A 21,277-nucleotide genomic window follows, 5' to 3' on the forward strand; every position below is an offset into this window, starting at 1 on the left:
AATAGCAATTATGTTTATTAATCAGTGACACCTTACACAGAGCATGAGATATCTGTTTTTTTCCCATTGTTTTATTTTCTTTTGTCTTTGTTTTGAGACAGAGTGTAACTATGTAACACAGGTTAGCCAGAATCCCTGCATGATTCTGCTTTTACCCATGCTTCCCATTTGCTGGGATTATGGACACATGCCACCATATCAAAAACCATGGATAGTAGTAAGTGCTCAAGAAATATTTGAGTGAAGTCAGTAAGCTCCCAAGTACTTAAATTTTGTTTTTCTTTCCAAACCATCAAAGTTTATACCACATTTTAACAATCTTGTAACTAGTCGTTCACTCTGTTCTGTATTTCCTCTGTGTATTCCTGTACGTTAATGCCAGATGAGTAAAACCCCATGCTTTGGAATATCTGTATAAAAGCATTCAATCCCTTCCCATTATCTAAAGAATATAGGTCAGGTTCATCAGTAAGGAATTGATCTTTAGAAAATATAGTCATATTGATAACAAGTAACAAGCTCTATTTTAAAACAAAACATGACTAATAGATACTTTAGGGTAGGGGTTGGAGAGGTGGCTCAGTGTTTAAGAGCACTGTCTGCTCTTCCAGCAGACCTGTGTTCAGTCCTTAGCATCCACACCCCCCAACTGTCTGTGACTCCAGCTGATAGATCTGATGTCCTCTGGCCTCTAAAGTTGCCAGGCACACACATGACACAGACAGACATGCAGGCAAAACACTCAAGCACATAAAATCAAACTAATTAATGTAAAGACCTGTTTAGGATAGCTAGCAAGCCATCCAGCACAGTATGTGCTTCATAGGAAAAGTTCAATACATGTTTAAACCAAGATAATTCTGTTGGATATTTAAGGTAGAAATTTAAGTATTTGGGTACCTATTTTTGTTTCACAGTAATTCAATTGAAAGCATTGAACTGTATAGTTGTATCATTTGAAGCACAATGTCAAAATAAATTGAAAAAATTCTGTTACACATGTTTCAAAACTCATTATACTCTCTTTATAGGTTATATGTAGAGTCAGATGTGCCACTGAACTTGACAAACACAAGTAAGTTTCATGAGTATCAAATTTTCTATCTAAAACAGATAAATAATTATCCTAGTTTACTTATTTACTTTATGTATATTGGGTTTTTTTTTTTTGTCTCCATGTACATCTGTGTACCACATGTATGAGTTATAGACAGTAGTGAGCTGTCATGGGGGTGCTAGAAATCGAACCAAGATCCTCTGGCAGAATAGTCAGTGCTCTTAGCTGCTAAACCGCCTCTCCAGGGCCCCTAAATAAATATTTTTTACAGTCATTTGATAAAGGTGAAAAGAATGAATTGCTGAGACTGCCTTTGCAGTCTTACAGAAAATTAAGTCATTAGAGAAAATCCCTTCTGCTGTGATAGCCGTGATGCTCATGCTCATTCCCTCCCTCCCTTTCTCCCTTTTTTGCTCCTTACCCCTTTCCCTCCTGACTTCTCCTTTTTTTCACCTGCCACTCTACAAATCCACATATGCAAAAGCTAGTGTATAGCAGTTTCCTGAGCTAAGCAATGTTTCTGTACTGATTACTCTCAACAGAGTAAAGAGTAAATGAGTCAAGAAACTTGAGTTTAAGGCTCAGTTGTCCTACTAACTCAACTTTCTCATGCTTTGTTTCTTAAACTACATGTTTCTCATTCACTACATAATCTAATTTTAAGGTCATTTTTATTTAAAGTTTTAAGACTATTCTTTTAATATTTGGTTTAGCATTTTACCAAGTGTGGTAGCACATGCTGTAATCCTAACAGGAGATACAGCAGGAGAAAGATAATTTGGATTGCTTAGCAAGACTTTATCAAAAAACATTTTTTGTTTTTTGTGGGTTTTCTGTTTTGGTTTGGGGATTTTTGTTTTGTTTTGGTTCGGTTTGTTTGTCTTTTTGAGACAGGGTTTCTCTGTACAGCCTTGGCTGTTCTGGACTCAATTATGTAGACCAGGTTGGCCTTGAACTCACAGATATACTCCTACATCTGCCTCTCTGAGTGTTGGGATTACAGGTGTGTGCCACTGTGTGCAGCAAAAATGTTTTTTTTTCTTTTAATTTAGCTTTATTTTTTTATAATTTATCTCAAAAATGTTTTTTAATTCATGAAATACCATCAAATTTATTTTTGTCTTTGAGTTTGAATTATAGTTAAACTTTTACAAAGAAATGTGATAGGTTTCAAAGCAACCCATTTTTTTTATTAAACAAAGTGAGCATTTTTGTTCTATGTTCATGACTGGATGGATATCCTGGGATCAGAGAAGCAGCTTTTAGCACTGGCCCTGTTTGTTGATGCTTTCTATGTTGCTTTGCCTAGGAAATCTGTTTGCCTGAAGTTTTTTTATTTCTGCATTTTTTTAATTCTTTTTTTTTCTTTTTTATTTTTTAATTTATTTGTTTATTTATTTATTACAATTTATTCACTTTGTATCCCCGCCAAAAAGTTTTTTTTTAATTTTTTATTAATTACACTTTATTCATTTTGTATCCCCCCATAAGCCCCTCCTTTCTCCTCTCCCGATCCCACCCTCCCTCCCCTTTCTGCATACATGCCACTCCCCAAGTCCACTGATAGGGGAGGTTCTCCTCTCCTTTCTGATCTTAGTCTATCAGTTCTCATCAAAAGTGGCTGCATTGTTCTCTACTGTGGCCTGGTAAGGCTGCTCCCCCCTCAGGGGGAGGTGATCAATGAGCAGGCCAATCAGATTATGTCAGAGGCAGTCCCTCTTAATGTAACCTTTCCAACTAATTTTTTTTGGCTTCACTTGTATACTCAAAGTTTTCTTATTACTAATTACAGATTACCTTCTATTTATCTCTTATAAATTATTTCTTAGGGCAGATGGTTTATAATGCTTATTGTTGAATGCAATCCAAAATAGAAGATGCTAGAATGCAAAGTAAACTGTTGGACCACGCATACTTAACTTGGTTCAAATATATTTGGCCTGGGATTATTTTCACAAGAGAGCTGTTAACTGCTGCTTCGTGCAGATAGCTACACCTTACAAGAGTTTTTATGATGAGTTCTTGCGAACTACATGTTCTGTTCCTATGTTCTGTTTTGGTCAAGTTTAAAATGTTTGCTATAGAAATTGAAAGGCCGATACAAATGCTCTCAGTAGTTATACAAATGAAAGATTCATGATTTCCCAAAATGGTAATAAAATGGTTCAATAGTTTTTCAACTCTACAGATCAGTATTTATTTTTATACATGAGATTATTTTTAAAATAATGCTTTACAATCTGTGACATTTTGAAGAAGTTCATCTACTAAGTTCATAATACCAGATAGGCCAGTAACTCTGGAAGATTATCAAGTTTGTGTTTAATTAAATTATGAGCATTTTAAGCGGAATTACTGTACCTGAAATAATGCTACTTACTCAGTAGTTTTATAAACATCAAATAAACTTTTTTTTCTTTCAGAATTCTACTGCATCTGGGCTTTGTACTGGCAAGCCTTCTATTCTTAGCAGTGAACTTGGCCTGTGCAATGCTAGTCCATGGAGATATCCCAGAAAATCAGTTGAAATGGACTGTGTTTATTCGAGCACTAATTAATGATAGCTTGTTTATTCTCTGTGCCATCTCTTTAGTTAATTACATATGCAAAATTACAAAAATGTCATCAGCAAATGTCTACCTCGAATCAAAGGTAAGTATAGTTCTTAAATATGCCTGAAAATCTAGTTTCAAATCCTAATCTTAAGGATCATCTTTTAATAGAACATTTTTGTTGCTTTTTTTAAAAGTACTCTGAAAGGGCAGCCACATTTTTAGCATGAAAAATAGTCATGACAATTATAAGATGTTCAGATTTTGGTTGTGAGCCTTAGCCTTCAACAGCTAAGCCATCTCTTCAGCCCAAATTTCAGCTCTTCCTAAATAATTATTTTTCTGTGTGTTTGTACAAGAGACTAGTCAAATGAAATGAACCAGAACAAATGTGAATGAATCAAAAAATACTTTACAGTCTTTCTGGGACAGTACTCAGAAGCAGTCAGGATGGTCCAGCCTCATTTGACATTTGGTCACAGGCTTTTCTACAATACCACCTCTAACGAAACTAGGCTGTCTCGAACCCTGGATAGGATTGTTTATGTTTATACCAATATTGAGAAAGCACCAAAATCCACATGATGTGTGCCCAGGTAGACCTGGAGGGGTTTGTACTGTTAAGACCTAAAGTCTAAAGCAAACACCTCAGCAGAGCATCTGCTGGCTCCATGTGTGCTGTATGTCTGACACAGAATCAAACATGCTTCCTTATTGAGGAACAGAAAACTGTGAAAGTGATGAAGGCACAAGCACATAATCAGAAAGTGAATAAATATGAAGCTTTTTTAGGTAGTAAAAATCAAGGATGGTTTTATATATATATGTGTGTGTGTGTGTGTGTGTATGCGTATATATATATATATATATATATATATATATATATATATATATATATATATAAACACACATATATGTATATATATAACCCTATAGAAAGAACTTAAGATTTTGTCCAGTAAGAGCAGTAGTATTGCCATTAAACATACTTCCACAAAATACACTTGGGTTAGTAGTGTGCTGTGCCATGGAGATAAAATTTTATTTATTTGTGTGATGCTTTAGACATGTTACTTCACTCTGTATTTTGAAGTCCATATGATACTTGAAACACTCATTACTTTTTCCATATGATACTTGAAACACTCATTCCTTGTTTCTTCTTTTTCTTGTTTAAAAAAAATAAGTAAATGTAAATTCACCAATAAAGAGCCTTAAAAGTGTCTAATGTTGATGATAACTGACAATGTCATTGAATAGTGAATGTTTTATCACCATTTGTAAGGGGCACTGAGTGTGAGTTTGTAGATATATGGATATTGGGGTGGAGATATATATGTGTGTATTAAATGCAAATATACATATGTATTCTGAAGAACTTAGACAATTTTGTGTTCCCAGACTGACAGCTACATTCAGATATATATAGATATATCTTTATATCTTTATAAATATTTAAAAGTGACTTTAAAATCACTTTCCCAGAAGAACCTCTGCTGCATTTAGGCAGTGTATCATCTTGCTTTTAGTTTCTCCTTGTAAAATCACTGGGCTCATTTGTGTGGTTTCTTGTTCTCCTGAACAATGTGCAGTAGTGGCTGTTTCAGGACATGTTCACTGAGCACTTCCTCCTCAGTTTCACATTTGCTTTCTCAAGAGCCCTAAGAATGTTCTCTTAAGGTTCAGACTTTGCTTTCCTCTTTCTAGTCTTCCTTCTTTGCAGACTTCATGACACTAATCTCTCAGCCAGATCATATGGACCTTATTTTCAAATGACACATGGCATGCCTCCTGTCTCTACATCCTTGAATAAACTACATCATCCAGAATTGTGTTTCCCTTTCTAGTACTCGCTACGTGTTTCTCTCTTTCCCAGTCTCAAAAACCTCCTTTAATCCAGTCTCTTCTCTCAGTCTCCACAGTCATACTATCTGACTTGTGCTGAAATTCTCTGTTACTCTGGAGCTCTTTTCATTTTTTTATAACCTTCCATTTATATACATTTATTATATTTACATAGATATAGGTTTTAAGTAAATTAAAGCCATCTCCCCTTTTGAATCTTTGTAAGGTTTTAGAATGTAAACACATTTGTCTCATAAATTAGCATGGGTAAGACAATTATTAACTCAGGAACAATTGAAGCTTTAGGATCATGGTGCCTGGGTTTTACTATCATTTAACCTCTCTGTAACTATCTCCATTAACAGTGCTATAATGATAAAACCATAATATGTGGGAAATCACAGCACCTGATCTGGCACTAAAAATAGAATCCTTAATGATTTTTCAGTTGCAGAGGGAGTTCTCTCTGCAACTCCCTTTACAGAGGGAACATTTAAGAGTCTTTTATGTTCTCTTTTTTCAGTACTTAGTTTATATGTTGAGCAACTATACATGTACTGTTGTTTGATTCTCTTTTGCAAAGAGGACTTTTACTTGTCTTTAAAACAGTAGTTCCTGAGAGCCAAGAATGGTGGCACACTCCTTTAATCCCAGCACTTTTGAGGCAGGTGGAGGCAGATATGATAGTTTGAAGCCAGTCTAGGCTATGGAATGAGTCTCTGCTATTTAAAAAAAATAGTTATATAGAGTTTGGATCATTTTTTTCTGTGTCTTTGTTGTTTGGTTGGCTTTTTACTTTCTTACATACTTAAGGCTGCTACCTTTTTCTATATCTGTGCTTATACAAACTATAAACTGTTCTTTTTTATAAGCTAATATAGGTAGAACAGTGTTTCCCCAAGAACCACTGTGACAGTGTTCCATAACCTTATAATACTGTAGCAACACCCCTTGTTTAACAAAGACAAAGAGAGACAAGGGAGATGTCACAGTGGTTAAGAAGGCATGCTGCTCATGTAGAGGATTAGAGTTCTAGTCCCAGTTCTGTTGTCAGGCAGCTCACAGTTGCCTATCACTCACTCAAGCTCCAGGAGTGTCCGAGCCTCTGCTCTTCACAGACACCTGCACCCACATGCACACATGCATATGCACACACACATAATTTAAAAATAAAAATGTCAAAACAAGAAAAATTTAGGTTTGTATTTCAGCCATGTCTCATGTATTGCATACTTTCTTACAAATCAGTGCTGGTTATACACTATCTCTGTCAACTCACCTCAAAAAAAAATCTGAAAATCAGACGTCTGTCATCTTTAGGCCCCCTAAACTTCCATAAGAAGTTAATTTTACCTCTGCATGCTTTTCCACCAAGGTGACTCTGACCTGAGATTCCTGTATTCTAGGTTCTTGTTGGAATAAATTCTGACTTGTTATATTCACAAGCTTGTTTATGAGAAATATGACTTAAGGGGCATACGGTCTGTTTTACCTTGTAATGTGTATTTTATGCTCAGCTTGATCTAGATTACTCTAGTTTTTTAATTAAGCCTGACTAATACCTACCCCAAATTAGTTGTGTTTTCTATCCTAGACTGTGACAAACATAATAGTTGGGCCTACATCAAGATATTTAAAATAATTTTCTTGTGAGAAAGGTTTGTTCCAGGTACTGGAGAGGCGGCTCAGCAGTAAAAGAGCACTTGCTGCTCCTCCTGAGGACCTGAGTTTCATTCTTAGCCCCATTTCACTGTTCAGAACCAACTCCAGTACATCAGTGCCCTTTGTTCTGGTGAGTGCTAGATGGCTCAGCTGATAAAGGGGCTTTTGTCAAGCCTCACATCCGCACTGTAAAAGAAGAGAACTAACTGCCCCAATGTGTCACTCTGACCTCCACTCATGTGCCATGGTGTATATGCTTGAGAACACACACACACACATTAATACGTAAATAAATATTTGAAAACTCTTAAAGAAAAGTTTATATTAAAATCTTCAATGTGTGTTATTTAATGTTGTTGATATTAACTACACAGAGTCCCCAAGAAAAGATTGTTTTATTCATTTTCAGTACCAAAAAAGTGACTGATTAAAATTCTTTCCTCAAGCTATTATGTCTCACCTTCAGAGACAAATATGTAGCTAGCCCCTTTCAATTTTAAAAGACCTTATTGAATTGATTTTACCTGGTTCTATGTCATTCATATTTTTTCTCATTCTTCTCTACCCACAAACATATTCTTATGTGTATTTTTAGCCTTGTATGCACCTCTGTAGCTTCTGATTATTTGCAACTAGAGAGATGCAAATTTAAAAGAAGATTAATATACCGTTGGGTATATTTCCTCCTTATATATGTTAATTTTTAATTACTACAGAAAGAACTTAGAGATAGTGATTTTTAGGAAGTAGAAGGTGGAAACTTGAGATTGAAAGAGAAGGTTCTAAATCCCACTCATCTGCTTTTTGACTGAGTCTGACCTTCAGCAATTAATAGCATCTCTGAGTATAAATATCTTTATCTTACCTGATAAATCCCTTCACAGCATACAAGAATCAATCACGTTTCTGTGCACCAACAACAGACAAAACAGCAAAATCATGCCGTTTGCAGTAGCCTCAAAGAAAAAAAAAATATCTTGGAATACTCCTAATGAAGGAAGTGAAAGATGTCTACAGTGAAAACTGTAAGGCACTGAAAAAAAAAAGAAACTGAAGACAATACATAACAAAAGTAAAACAAAAACAAAACTTGCTGTGCTCCTGAATTAGCAGAATCAATATTGTGAAAATAACTACTCTACCAAAAACAATCTACTGATTCAGGGGACTCTTCATCAAAACTCCAATAACAGTCTTCACAGAAACAGAGAAAAACTAAAATTCATAGGGAAACACAAAAGACCAAGTAGACAAAACTAAACAGAAAGAACACAACCAGACCCATCACATTTCCTAACCTCAAATTATACTACTGAGCCATAGTGGTAAAGGCATTGTGCTACTGAAATAAAAACAAACATGTAGAATGTTATAGATGGTCCAAATATAAACCCACATTGCTGTGGACATCTAATTTGGACAATTATTTTTAATGAACTAACAAAGAGACAGCCTGGCAAAATTGGATACCCACCTATGGAAAATGAAGTACATCTTTTTACCATGCATAAAAATCAATTCAAATTAGATCAGAGACTAAATTTAAAACTAAAAACATGGAAACTGCTATAGGAAAAGGAAACACTTCAGGACATAGATAAAGGTGATAAGTTTTCTTTGTTTGTTTAATTTTGCTGACCACTTATTTTTCCTTAACAACTTTAATGCTTGATAAAAATAAAAATTCTAGTACTATAGAAACCTTTTGACATGTACAATGACTTATTATTACTATGTACAACTTCAAAAACACATGCTTCCAACTCCAAGTGAAGTCATGCCGAACATCCCAAGTAGAGTCACGCTGAGGAAGTTTCCTGTATGGCCAATGTGAGCCTTGGCTTGGAAGAACTTACATAATTAAAAAATTACAAATAAATAATACTTTCAATGAGTTGAGAACCATAAAAACACTCTCTGAAATCCAATGGTCTGGGTGTGAGAAGTCTATGTTGTTTACCAGATACCAGCAAGCAAAATGAAATTCTTTGAATGTCCACACTCAGCCTTCCAGGAGGTCCCATAGGTTCACAGTTGGTCTATTAAAAAAAAAAAAAGTACCCAATAGAGCTGAGCTTGCTGTAGGATTCATATGCCATTTTTCACCAGCTCATGGACTCCATTCTCATCAATGATTAAAGGTGCATGGAACTCTCTCTGCCACATAATCTTCTAGCCCTTCTCCAGCATAGGAGATCAGGGGAAACATTTCACACTGGATCACTACATCATTGACATCTTTCAAGTGGGGCATTGCTGGGAATCAAGAGCTATTTTCCTATAAAATGGCCATGAAGTATCCCCCAGCGTTGAGGACTCAGAAATGAAGGGACATCGAAGCATGCCTTGTAGTAGTTGATTGTCCTTCCCATTCTGACTGTCTGCATTCTTGAGTGGGGAGAATTTGTCTTCCAAAATTACTTCATGCACCACAAACTTCTTTGCAAACTGGAAGTCAAGACAAATTTTTCCATCTTTACTCTATTTGGCAAATTCTCCCCACTCAAGAATGCAGAAGATTATGTGGCAGAGAGAGTTCCTGTCTTTCCAGCCCCTGGAAGGAGGTTTTTTAAAAAAAAAATCTAAAATGCAGTCAAGGCTACACAGAGAAACCCAGCCTCGGGGAAAAAAAAATCTGAAAATGATGACAAAATTCATTTGGGAAATTTATTTAACTAAACTTAAAAGGAAGAATTACCCCCTTTAAGGGGGACTAAAAATTCCTACCAAACTGGATTTCTCTTTTGAATAGCTTAGTGCCATTTAACTCTTATTATTCCTCTCTGATTTTTTTGAGTTGATGTGTATGAAAGACTACTTTATGTCTAATATTTAGTTTTTTCCTACTTCTTATCGGCATTAAGTGTCCCCTTCTTTTTTAAAACCTTGTGTCCTCTGCAGAGTAGAGGGCCCAGGAGAGTAGGGAGAGACTTTGGTCGAAGATCTAAAACTACGGAGTGCTTTGTATTTGTATTTGTCATCACCACACACCTAGTGCTTCTGGTCATTTTTGTGACTTCTCTAGACAAACAAACTGATGGCAGGAGTCTGTAGTTGTAGTAAGTCATTTTCAGTAGTGGGCTGAGCAGGCTGGAGCCCGGTGATGGTCTGGAGTCTGCCTGCTGGCCCTGTGGTGTGCATACCGGATGACAAGACTAGTGGGGCCGTTGCAGTGTTAGGCGCCTGTTTAAGGGGCCCAGGTGAGTGTGTTGCACCCTTCTTTGCTCTGGTGTATTCATGAACTCTCAGGCCTGGTTTCCTCATGTGACTGGAGTAGGCCCGTGTAGTCCTGCGGCTGATAATTTTATAGGACGATGTCTTTTTCCTTTTAAGAATGTTAATTCAGCCTGTGCCTCTTGAATGGTTCACGACAGGTGGGATTGTTTATGTGCACAAAAAAGTACAGAGGAGTCCTACTTCTGCAACTGTGCTCAACATGCAGTCAGACGCCGTTTACAAGATGGAATCTCCCAGAGCAAGGCAGAGCCTGGGAAATTGCTGGTTCATACAGGGTAGAGTAACTTAGGTAAAGGTATGGTGTGATCTCAACACTCAGGTGATTTTCCCCTTAAACTTTTATACTCTATTGGTCTCTGGTATAGGAACTGATTTTTTCTGTAATCAGAAGATCTACCCAATAAAAGCCATCCCTGCTGCAATGTCAGGATTATAGGGCTCAAAGACTTAATTTCATTGTGTTTTAACAGCATGAAATTGTTTCTGAAACTACTTAGGTTTTAGAAACTACTTTAGGTTTTTACTAAAACCTATTTTTAAATTTATTGGAAATGTGTTTTTCTCATTTTTAATGATTAGCTTAGCATTTTAATTTCAAAATGAAAATCATTTCTGGGATTTTAAAAAAATATGTACATCCCTCTGCTTCTAATAATGACTGGATAGAATGATAAGCTCTGGGCAATATTTGAAAAAGTACTGAAGATACTAAAGAGTAACACTAAGAAGGAAATGCACTGAACCAACTTCCTGTTTTATGCAGCTTCCACTGAGTCTCTCCCCTAGAGCTCTTTAAAAAGCAGAAAATATAATTCTTATACTATTATAGGTGGAAAGTAACTGGGGAGTTCAGGGAAGCAGACAGCCATATAAAAGAAATACCACATTCTGGTTATAATTTATGCCAAATGTTTATTTAACACCAGATATGGTCAAGACAGACTTCAGACAGCACAGTAATGATAGTTATTAGACTAAGAATTTAGCTCATATCAAGCATGTAAAACAGCTCAAGATCAAGTTTAGCAAACGTTTTATAGTTTGCTAAAACAGTCAATTTTAGAGAAATATAACAATTCCAACTCTTTAAAATATGTCTTTCACAATGCTTAATGGAAAATGTAACTCGCACTCAAAAAGCAAAACACTGAAAACAATCAAAGAAGCTTAGGACATCTCCCCACAAGGTGACATAGCTCTCAGATTTATCCAAAATCTTATCTATCCAAAACATTCAAGGGTACAAAGGAAAACACATTTTGATTAAATAGGAATTCTTAAGAGAAACAAACTATAAAAACAAATAGAAATTCTAAAACTTACAATCCCTTGGACTTAACAAGCTTAGGGAAGAAGTCAGGGTACTTAAAGACCAAATCTATGGAGATTACCCAACTGAAGAACAAAAAATGGTAAGGGAAAGATAAAACACAATGAACAAAACCTACAGGTATACTTTTGATTATCTAAAGAAAAAGAGGAAAAAATGAAGTTGTTTCGAAAAAGTATTTGGAAAAATGACTTAAATTTTCCAATCTTGTTGGAAAACAGAGTTAGGATTTTGAAAAAGTCCACACCAACTTTGGTTTAATCAGAACAATTATAAGAAAATGTCTAAGCACATTGCGGTCATGTTTCTTAAATGCAGTTAGAAAAAAATGAACCAACACATGTCAGGAACAGGGATTAAAGTGACGCTCACTTCTCATTACAAATAATGGAGGCCAAGAGCATGGAACCAGCTTTGAATGCTGGGAGGAAAGCTGCCAACTCTGAGATTTGCAGCTACTGTAAATACTCTTGTTGTTATTGTTTTGTTTTGAGACAGGGTCTTCCTATGTAGTCCTGACTGTCTTAAACTCAGAGATCTTTCTGCCTTTGCCTTTCAAGTGTTGGGATTAAAGAATTGTACCACCACACTCAGTTTGAAACAGTCTTGAAGAACAGCAAAGGAATAAATTTATTCAGATAAAAGAAAACCGTTTGGGGGGGGGGGAGAAAACCAGTGAGCCTACCTGAATTATATGAAATGTTAAGAATAGAAAAATGAACCGGCTTAAATTCAGCTCTTCAGAAATGAATGAAGAACAGCATAGTTATATGTAGGTAAACAGAATTTGTTCATTTTTAAAAATAAAGAATGTGAAGTTTATATGTATAGCTATAATAGGTAATATTCTCTATATGTTGTACCAAATAACTTATAATTAATGATAGGAAGAGAATATCGAAAGTTAAGGGTGCACATTATAATATCTAGAGCACTGGTTCTCAGACTTTGATCTTGAACTATTAGAGTCCTAAATATTAACAATGATCTCAAGAAACTTTGTAATGTGCACCTATTACTATAGAACATGTTGAAAGTAAAATATTGAGCTTTTAATTAATTTAAATGTTAACATTTTCAATTAATTCACTGAAAACCCCACTAAATGTAAAATAAATAACTTTCATGAGTAATCATACTGTCTTTTTAAAAATTAGCAGATTGACATGCTATATTATTTAAGTCTCCTTAATGTCTGACTTGGTAAAAGACATCTGGGTTTTCACTGTATTCACTGTGTTAGGACACATTATTCAGGTTGAAGTATATAAAGAAAATCTAACCTCACACTTATACACAGTTAGAAAATAGAAAACTTTAAATTGTTTTTTTAGATAACTGTGGATATCTTCTATAACATTGTATTAAAACTCAGAAGTGGAACTTTCTGAAGTTACTATGAAGAATCTAAAGCAATGAGTGACTTTATATTACTATATATTATACTTGGAAAAATTCGTGAGATCATGTTTTGATCATTTGGAAAAGAGTTGTCACAGATATCCACAATGTTGTATTTCATAAAGTTGTGACCCCATCACATATGTTAGTATCTTACTGTCTCATCAGGAAGGTCTAGTTTGTAAAAAACATTAATCATGGATGAAAGTATGTATAATTTCCCAAAATCTAATTTTCACTTAAAAGTTCAAATCTTATTTAATTGCCAACTGTTTTATTTAAATGTATAGGCTTATTTTTGTGTTTTCTCTTTAATTAATTCAGTCACTTTATACACCAATCACAGCTCCCTCCCTTCTCGCCTCCCAGTCCCACCCTCTTGGCCCTCTCCCCCCTCCCCTTCTTCTCAGAGAAGGGAGCCCCTGTATCTTCTCACCCCGCCATTTCATGTTGCATCAGGACCAAGCACATCCTCTTCCTCTTAAGTCCAGACAAAGCTGCCCAGCTAGGAAAAGTGATCCAGTAGGAGGCAGCTATGCTTATATCACTGTCAGCCCTGGCTCTAGTTGCTAAGGGACCCACATGAAGACCAAGCTGTCAATCAATTCCATATGTGTAGGGATATAGGCTTATTTTGTATACAAATAAAAAAATACACCTGCATACCATGTCTGAGTAACTGTTGTTTGCCTGCTGCAGTTGTCAAGTAAAAAGTAGTGTTCTATAAGAAAAGAAAAAAATTAAAAGGAGAGAGGGAAGGAGAGAGAATAAGTGATTATTTTCACTTTCAAATTAATCATGCAAGTGGTTTTCTCCAGGATAGCCACAGTGTTTCCATTTGAAAAAGAAGTGCTTTAGGGGCACATATCATTAAGTAGACAAATACTCTAGAGTCAAAGTTTAATCAATGTTTATTGTTTATCAAGATTTTTATTATGATACTGCTTATCTGAATTCCTGGCATGTTGGAAGGCTGAGGTAAGATCAAGAGTTCTGGGCCAGCCTCAGCATCATAGAGCATTTCAGGCTAACATGGGCTATGTTAGACACTCAAATAAGGAATTCTTAAACTGCCAGTTTTAACAAAAAAATGCATGGTAGTGAAAGGAATAATCACCATAAAACAACTTACATTTGTGCCCTAAAAATTTTTTTTTATTGGCTCTTCATTTATAATGTGAAAAAATTATGAAAACAATAATTGCTGGTTAAAGCATTTATCATACCTGCATTTAAATTTTCAATTCCTTTTGCTTTAAGCTCTGAATGATTGGTCTCAAAAAGATGCTACAGCTTAACTTGGACTATAGTACTATTCAAAAAAAATGTTCAGTTGCTGAAGACATAAAAGGTAAACTCATATTTTATAAAATCTATTAAAAGATAGTTGTCATTATTTTTTTGTTTCTTACTAACAGTTGCAGATAATTCCTTTGAGGTAGATTGAAGGAAACTCATAGAGTCAGATGGTTCTCGGACACTTTTATCTTAGCATCTCTCTTTTTTAGGACAGCTGTATGTTGAAGATGTTTATTAATTGTGCTAATATATATAACAAAATTTTCTTTTTGAGACATTTTTGAAAGTTATTTGTGTGTGATGCATCTATTCCTGTGTGAATGCAGGCATGTGTGAGCCATGGCACACAAGTCTATTTTTGGTGTCATATTAGTCTTCCTCTGGTTCAGAATCTTTGTATTGTCAACCTCTGATCCCCTAGCCTCTGCCTGCCATCTTACTGTAGGACCTTTGGGATTCAGATGGTCACTACCATGCCTAGCTTTACATGAGTCCTGTGGATTTCAACTCAGATTCTCAGGCTTATGCAGCGAGTATATTACCTGAGCCTTCTCCGCAGGCCAAACTGTATCATCTTAACCTTTCTTAAATATATAGTCATTGCCATTAGGTACATTCACAGTGTTACGCAATCATCCCTGCTGTCCATTCCCAGAACATTTCTCTCATCACATAGCAAAACTCTGTAGCCATAACTTCCCATTCCCAAGCCAATGATATATTCTTGAGTATGAAATGTACATTTTGTTTTAGAGTGAAATACATACAGGGTCTCTGTATGTAGTCCTGGTTGTCCCAGAACTTTTCCTATATAGATAAATCAGGCTGGCCTCAAACTCACAAAGATCCACCTCTGTCTATCTCCCAAATACTAGGATTAATGGTGCATGTCATCACACATGACAGAAATACTAAATATAAAACATTAGTTTTATATCAAACTAAATGTTTACCTTTGAAGGAAATTATAAAAATGTAAGGCAAAAATCATATGGTACACATATTATTGGCTATCCATGTAGCTGTAAATGCAGCATGTCAAAATAAAATGTATTTACTGATAAAGGGCTTCAGCAGGTGTGGTAGATACAACCAAAGGGAACTAGTAAGAAATCAATAAAAGTACAGAGAACAAAAATGAACTCGTGAAAATGCACATATTTGTACCCTAATTCTAGTATATGAGAACTTTTAGGGAACACAAGCTTACAGCTATGAAATGGTCATAGCATCATCACCTGTCTTATAGCTAGTATTGGCAAAGTCTGTAGTATGTTTAACAGATTGAGAGTGACAGCTGTCTCCCAAAACTGGGCGAAGAAAATTCTGCTGTTTTAAAAACAATTTTGATTTTGACCTTTTTTAGGATCTTGAGCCCTAAAAACTTTAAGGACACCAACAAATACAAGAGAGACAAGAGAAACCAAATATAAGCTTTACACCCAAACATGTCACTACTTACATGCTAGTATTTAGAAAGTAGAGCACCAGAATGGATTTTTAAAAGTCATTTACATACTAGCTCCTAGAATATACTTTAAGTGTAAAGACCAATGATAGCTCTTAGCGCCAGGGACCCTTCTAAGATCTTCCCTGCGGAGGACTGTAGACAGCGTGGACTTCTGGAGCCTTTCCCCAAACCTCTGAATAAAGTTGTTCTGACGGTGGAAAAAAAAAAGACCAACGATAGTAAATATAGTATCAGTAAGTATAAAAGGATATATTACTAAAAGATAAAACAAACTTCAAGCAAAGAATATTACCAGATGTAAAGCCACATATTTTATCAGGAAGCAAAGAATATTACCAAATACAAGGGGTACATTTTATTAAGAAGATATAATCAATATAAGTATGAAACAAAAATAGTCAGAAATAGTAGAAAATAGGCAGACCAACAGCCATAGCTCATAGGTGAAGATACCCCGTCATCCCCAGTGACTGAAGATCACAAGATAGAAAACAGTGTGACTACTATTGGTGCCCTTAAGCTAACTGATGCTGAATAACTGGAATGGAAGTTCCTTCAATTAAGTATGGAAATTATCATCAAAGTAAATCACATGATTAACTATTGTCTTTGTGAAGGTTTCCATTGCTGTGATAAAACACCACACCCAAAAACAAGTTGGGGAGGAGAGAGTTTATTTCAGTTTACAGATCTTGGATCCTGGGTCACACTCCCTTACTAAAGGAAGACAGGGCAGGGACAGACACAGAAGTGAATGAGAAGTACTGATTACTGGCTTGTTCCTGTGGTTTGTTCAGCTTTCTTATACACACCTGGGGCCACCTACCCTTGGGTGGCACCACCCTCAAAAACCTTTATTCTCCCACATCAGTCACTAATCAAGAAAATGTACCACTGGCTAGTCTAATGGTAGCTTTTTCCCAATTGATATTCTTTCTTCTTAAGTAGTTCTAGACTGTGTCAAGCTAACAGAGTTAGCACACCCATTAAACAAGCCACAACATATACAGAAGGATTGGAATTAAAATATTCCTAGTATAGTGTGCTTAAGTATTGATAATTAGATAACAGAATCCATAAATAACCCATAGGTAAAGGAATTACTAAAAATATAAAAGTATGTCAGACAGAAAGTTAATGAAATATATTACATCACAAATATAGGATGCAACTAGATGTTGAAACACTGAAGGGGAAACATTCCTTTAAATGTTAATATACTTAAATAGTGTGTCAGAAAAGACTGGAATCAGTGATATGTTGTCTCTATCAACTGTAAAGAGGGAAATGTCCAGAGGGTCTAGTAACAGAAATAAGCACAAAGTATACAGGAGGACTAAGATAATAAAGATAAGTATAGAAATCTATAAAGCATGATAGGAAATCTAGGAAGCATGATAAATTGAAGCCAAACACTGATTCTTTTGGATAACAAATTGCGGTTCCAGTAACCCTTTACAAAATAAAAAGGATAACAGTCATGAGAAAGAGGGATTTAGCCAGGAATAAAACATTATTTTAACATTTGAATATCAGTGCAGTTCACTACATTAAAAAAGGGGCAGGGGAGACAGATCCATTGGTCGGAACACTGGCATACAAGTAAGGGTTAGTTCGTGAGCTCAGATCCTCAGAGCCCTTATAAAACTGGGAATTTGTTATCCTGGTTTTCTTACTGGCAAGATAGAAGCTGGACAACCAACTAGCCTGTGTAAACAGTGGCAAAACAACAAAAGAGAGACCTCATCTCAGACAAGATAAAAGAAAGGCAAGCACTAACACACAAGGCTCCTCTGGCATCTATACAGTCTACTCTGTGGTGCTCACACTCATACAAGTAAGCATATATATTACACACATCATACATGCATATATGCATCATACACACAAAAGAAAGGAATGGAGAAAGACCATATAATCATTTCAATAGATGCAGAAAAATTATTTGAAAATTCAGTACCCATCATGATCTAAAAAGATGTCAAAACATTCAGTTAATAAGGAATAGAGAAAATTGTTTCTGTTTGGTTAAAAAGACAGCTATTTTTAAAACAAAATCAATATCCTACGTAAATATCGTAATCAATAATCAACTTAAATATTAAATGGTCTGTCCCTAAGACCAGGAATAATGGAAATATATTGGCAGATTTTTGAGGATGTAGTTCTAGTCACTACACCAAGAAAAAGAGACACGATATAAAATTGGGAATTGAATAGAAGTTTCCAGGTGTGATGGCACAACCCTGTAATCCTAATATTTGGGTGACTGAAGTAGGAATATTTAGGGTGCAGGGCCAGCCTGAGCTACATAATGAGACCCTATCTCAAAAAGTAAGAGGAGGGGAGGCTTAGTGAGCATAAATTCCCTTAGTATGCTTTTATCAAGGAGGTACTTTTCCCTGGATAGATAGTTTTGCTGGATATAGTATTCTGAGTTAGTATTTAGCTTTCAGAACTTGAAATACATCATTGCAAGCCCTTCTGATTATGTCATTGGCTAATCTGGTGTTATTCTGATAGGTCTGCCTTTATGTGTGACTTGCTGTTTCTCCCAGGCCATTCTCAGTATACCTTTTGTTGTTCTGTATATTTACTGTTTTAATTTTAATATGGCGGGCTGTCTTTTCACATCTTGTCTGCTTGATATTCTTAACACCTCTTCCATGTAGGGGGCATCTCTTTTCCTAACTATGAGAAATCTAGTTCTTTTGAAAATGTTTTCTGTGCCATTAGAAGGAGATTCTATAACCCATAAATTTGGTCTTTTCCATGTCACCTCTATCTTAGAATTAGTACCGTATTGCTATTTTATCTAAGTCTTTGTTAGATTTTCTCTGTGTTTCTACTTGTCTGCAAGCTCAGATTCTGTTCTATCCTTGATTCATCAATTGCTGAGATTTCCACAGGGTTTTTTATTTGACTGTTTTATTTTGTTTTTAATTTCCAGACTTAAAACTGGGTTAGTTTTTTTTCTCAATATTTTCTTCAACCATTTTGCCAAGTTGCTCTTTCATTTGATCCATAGCCTTCCTTGTTAAGCTGTTTGTGTCTTGGGTATCCTTATAATCGTCTTGAGTTCTTTTGGATTTCACCTAATTCACTCTAACTAGATAGCACTGCTATCGGGATAAGTAATCTTTGGAGGAGTTACATTGTCTTGATTTTGGTGTTTCTTGTGTTACTTACATTGGAATTTATGCTTCTTACGTTATTTGTTTGGTTTATTGTGGGGCTGCCCCGCCATGCCAGGGGAGAGGGGAAGTCGGATGGCCCATGGAATAACTTTCTAGGACCAACTTCAATGAGACTGCTCAACTTTATTTGTGGTGAACAGAGGCTATACAGCTCTTGAAGAGTGGGTGAAAGGTTTCCAGTGATGTGCACTATTGGCTGGGGCTTGAAGTGCCAGGAAAGCTTTATTTGTATTTGGCAGCACAGTCCTATCATGTGAACAGGAACACAGTACCTAATTATCCTATGAGCAGCAAGGGGAGAGGTTTGCAGGAAACTGTGTCAAAGGTCATATTCCAGATATGGTTAAAAGCATCTGTGCCTAGAGACACTCTTCAGCTCAGGTCAGGCAGAGACCGAGAAGCCCCTGCTGAGAAAGGGACTTCTGCACCAAGCTTGGAGAAGCTGTCAGAACCTAGTGGACTACGGCCTCAAACAGCAGGGTTCTCCGACAGTTTATTTTTAGGAGCTGTGATCTTTCACGTGAGGCTTTGAGGTGGTCGTGTTGGAAGTGTAGTTCACTACGTAGCTCCTCCGACGAGATCCATACACCTCATGTGTCCTCTGTATGGTTCCCTAAGTAGGATATAAATACACTGAGTGACCACAGGCACCTGACCTCACCGCTGCGCAGTTGTCATAATAACTAGTTAACAGCAGTGGCTGCTTTGACTTTCATAGCTGTTGGAAGATCAATAATTAAGGATGATATGGAGCATGCTTAGATTTGAATTAATCTCCACTTTATTTTTTGAGACAGGGTCTGTTATTGAACCTGGAACTCACCCATCTGGCAAGACTAACTGGCCAATTTGCGCCACAGGATTATAGGCATGGTGCAGCTATGCCCAGCTTTTCACATGGGTGCTGGGGATTGAGCTCATGTTCTCATACTTATACAGCAAGCAGTTAACCATCTGAACCATCTCCCTGTAAATTTACTTAAAAACTAAAAATGAACAAACTGGTTAACTTATTAAGTCATACACTTTAATGTGCACAGATTTTTGCATGTAAGTCATACCTTATAATTTTTTTAATTAAGTTGATTTCAAAATTTGTGTGAAAAAACAAAGAACTGAAAATAGTGGGGATTTTCTATATTTTTTTCTGTGGCAATGAAAGTTTTCTATACCTGCGATGTTCATTATGGTTCATGACCGTGAATGACTGCTAAACACTTAATGTTGATGACAGGGCCATTTCATGTAAACATAAATACTCATATATAGTTAGTGGATAGTATATTGAATGGTGCAGAAAGTAACACAACACTGATAAAGAAATTTACAATTGATGACTGAAATTTGGCCAAAAGCTACAGTAATTAAGACTGTGCTACTGGCCTAAAAATAGACAAGTATACCAACAGAACAGAATTGACATCCTGGAAACAGAATAACAAAGGTATCGCCATCTAATTTTTGACAAAAGATGCCATAAAGTGCAGTGAAAAAGATAATTCATTCAATAAATGGTGTTGGCAAAACTGGATGTCTGCCTACAAAGGAATGAAAGTAGATACAATCTTGTCACCTTGAATAAAAATTAATTCAAAGTGGGTCAAAGAACATGATTAAAAATCTGAAATGCTAAACCTCTCAGGGGAAGTGGGTGCTGCTTTTCAGAAGACACTGGAATGGGGAAGGACTTTCTGAACAGAGCTTTAGTAGCATGGAAGTAGCTCCAGGTGCCAACAAATGAAATCAAAAAGTTTGTGCACTGCCTGATAATTCTCCTTTGGTGGTCACCTCATTGTCTTCTCACCTCTAAGACCCCAAGTAAAGAATTATTTTAATTTTAAAATAATTCCACCCAGCTTTTACTCCACATCATTAATTTTCTGATGTGTTCTTAAGCTGCTGGAAATTTTAGAGCTATGCACTGATACTCACTTTGTCTGTTTATATTGTATCACACAATGATTTAATGTTCAGTGCTCATCAAGGCACACTTTAGGGTGATACTGTAAATGCTGCAGGTTATTTAAGATGTTCAAAGTCAAGTGAGATGTGAGTCTGCACCCTCATTTTGTACCTTTTCATTTGAGCTCCTGTATCCTACATTCCTTTAGATAAAGTTTTCTGGATCATCAAGTCTATTACAGTTACTACTCAAGCCTTAAAAAAGAAAGAAAGAAAGAAAGAAAGAAAGAAAGAAAGAAAGAAAGAAAGAAAGAAAGAAAGAAA

General features: G+C 35.9%; 1 protein-coding gene across 2 annotated transcripts in view; it reads left to right on the top strand.

Annotated features, from left to right (window-relative positions):
- Positions 1 to 21,277, top strand: part of Gpr137c (G protein-coupled receptor 137C) — a 57,432-nt gene that overhangs the window by 22,789 nt on the left and 13,366 nt on the right. For both annotated transcript variants that reach the window (XR_008720716.1, XM_055612324.1), the window contains exons 2-3: positions 1,032 to 1,075; positions 3,481 to 3,709. Coding sequence is in view for 1 of the 2 variants with exons in the window: in XM_055612324.1 (XP_055468299.1) it covers positions 1,032 to 1,075; positions 3,481 to 3,709 (273 nt within the window). In the remaining variant the exon portion in view is untranslated. The remainder of the gene's footprint in view (positions 1 to 1,031; positions 1,076 to 3,480; positions 3,710 to 21,277) is intronic.

Source organism: Psammomys obesus, unplaced genomic scaffold (assembly GCF_907164565.1).
Source record: "Psammomys obesus unplaced genomic scaffold, mPsaObe1.curated_primary_1811, whole genome shotgun sequence".
Taxonomy (NCBI): Eukaryota; Metazoa; Chordata; class Mammalia; order Rodentia; family Muridae; genus Psammomys; species Psammomys obesus.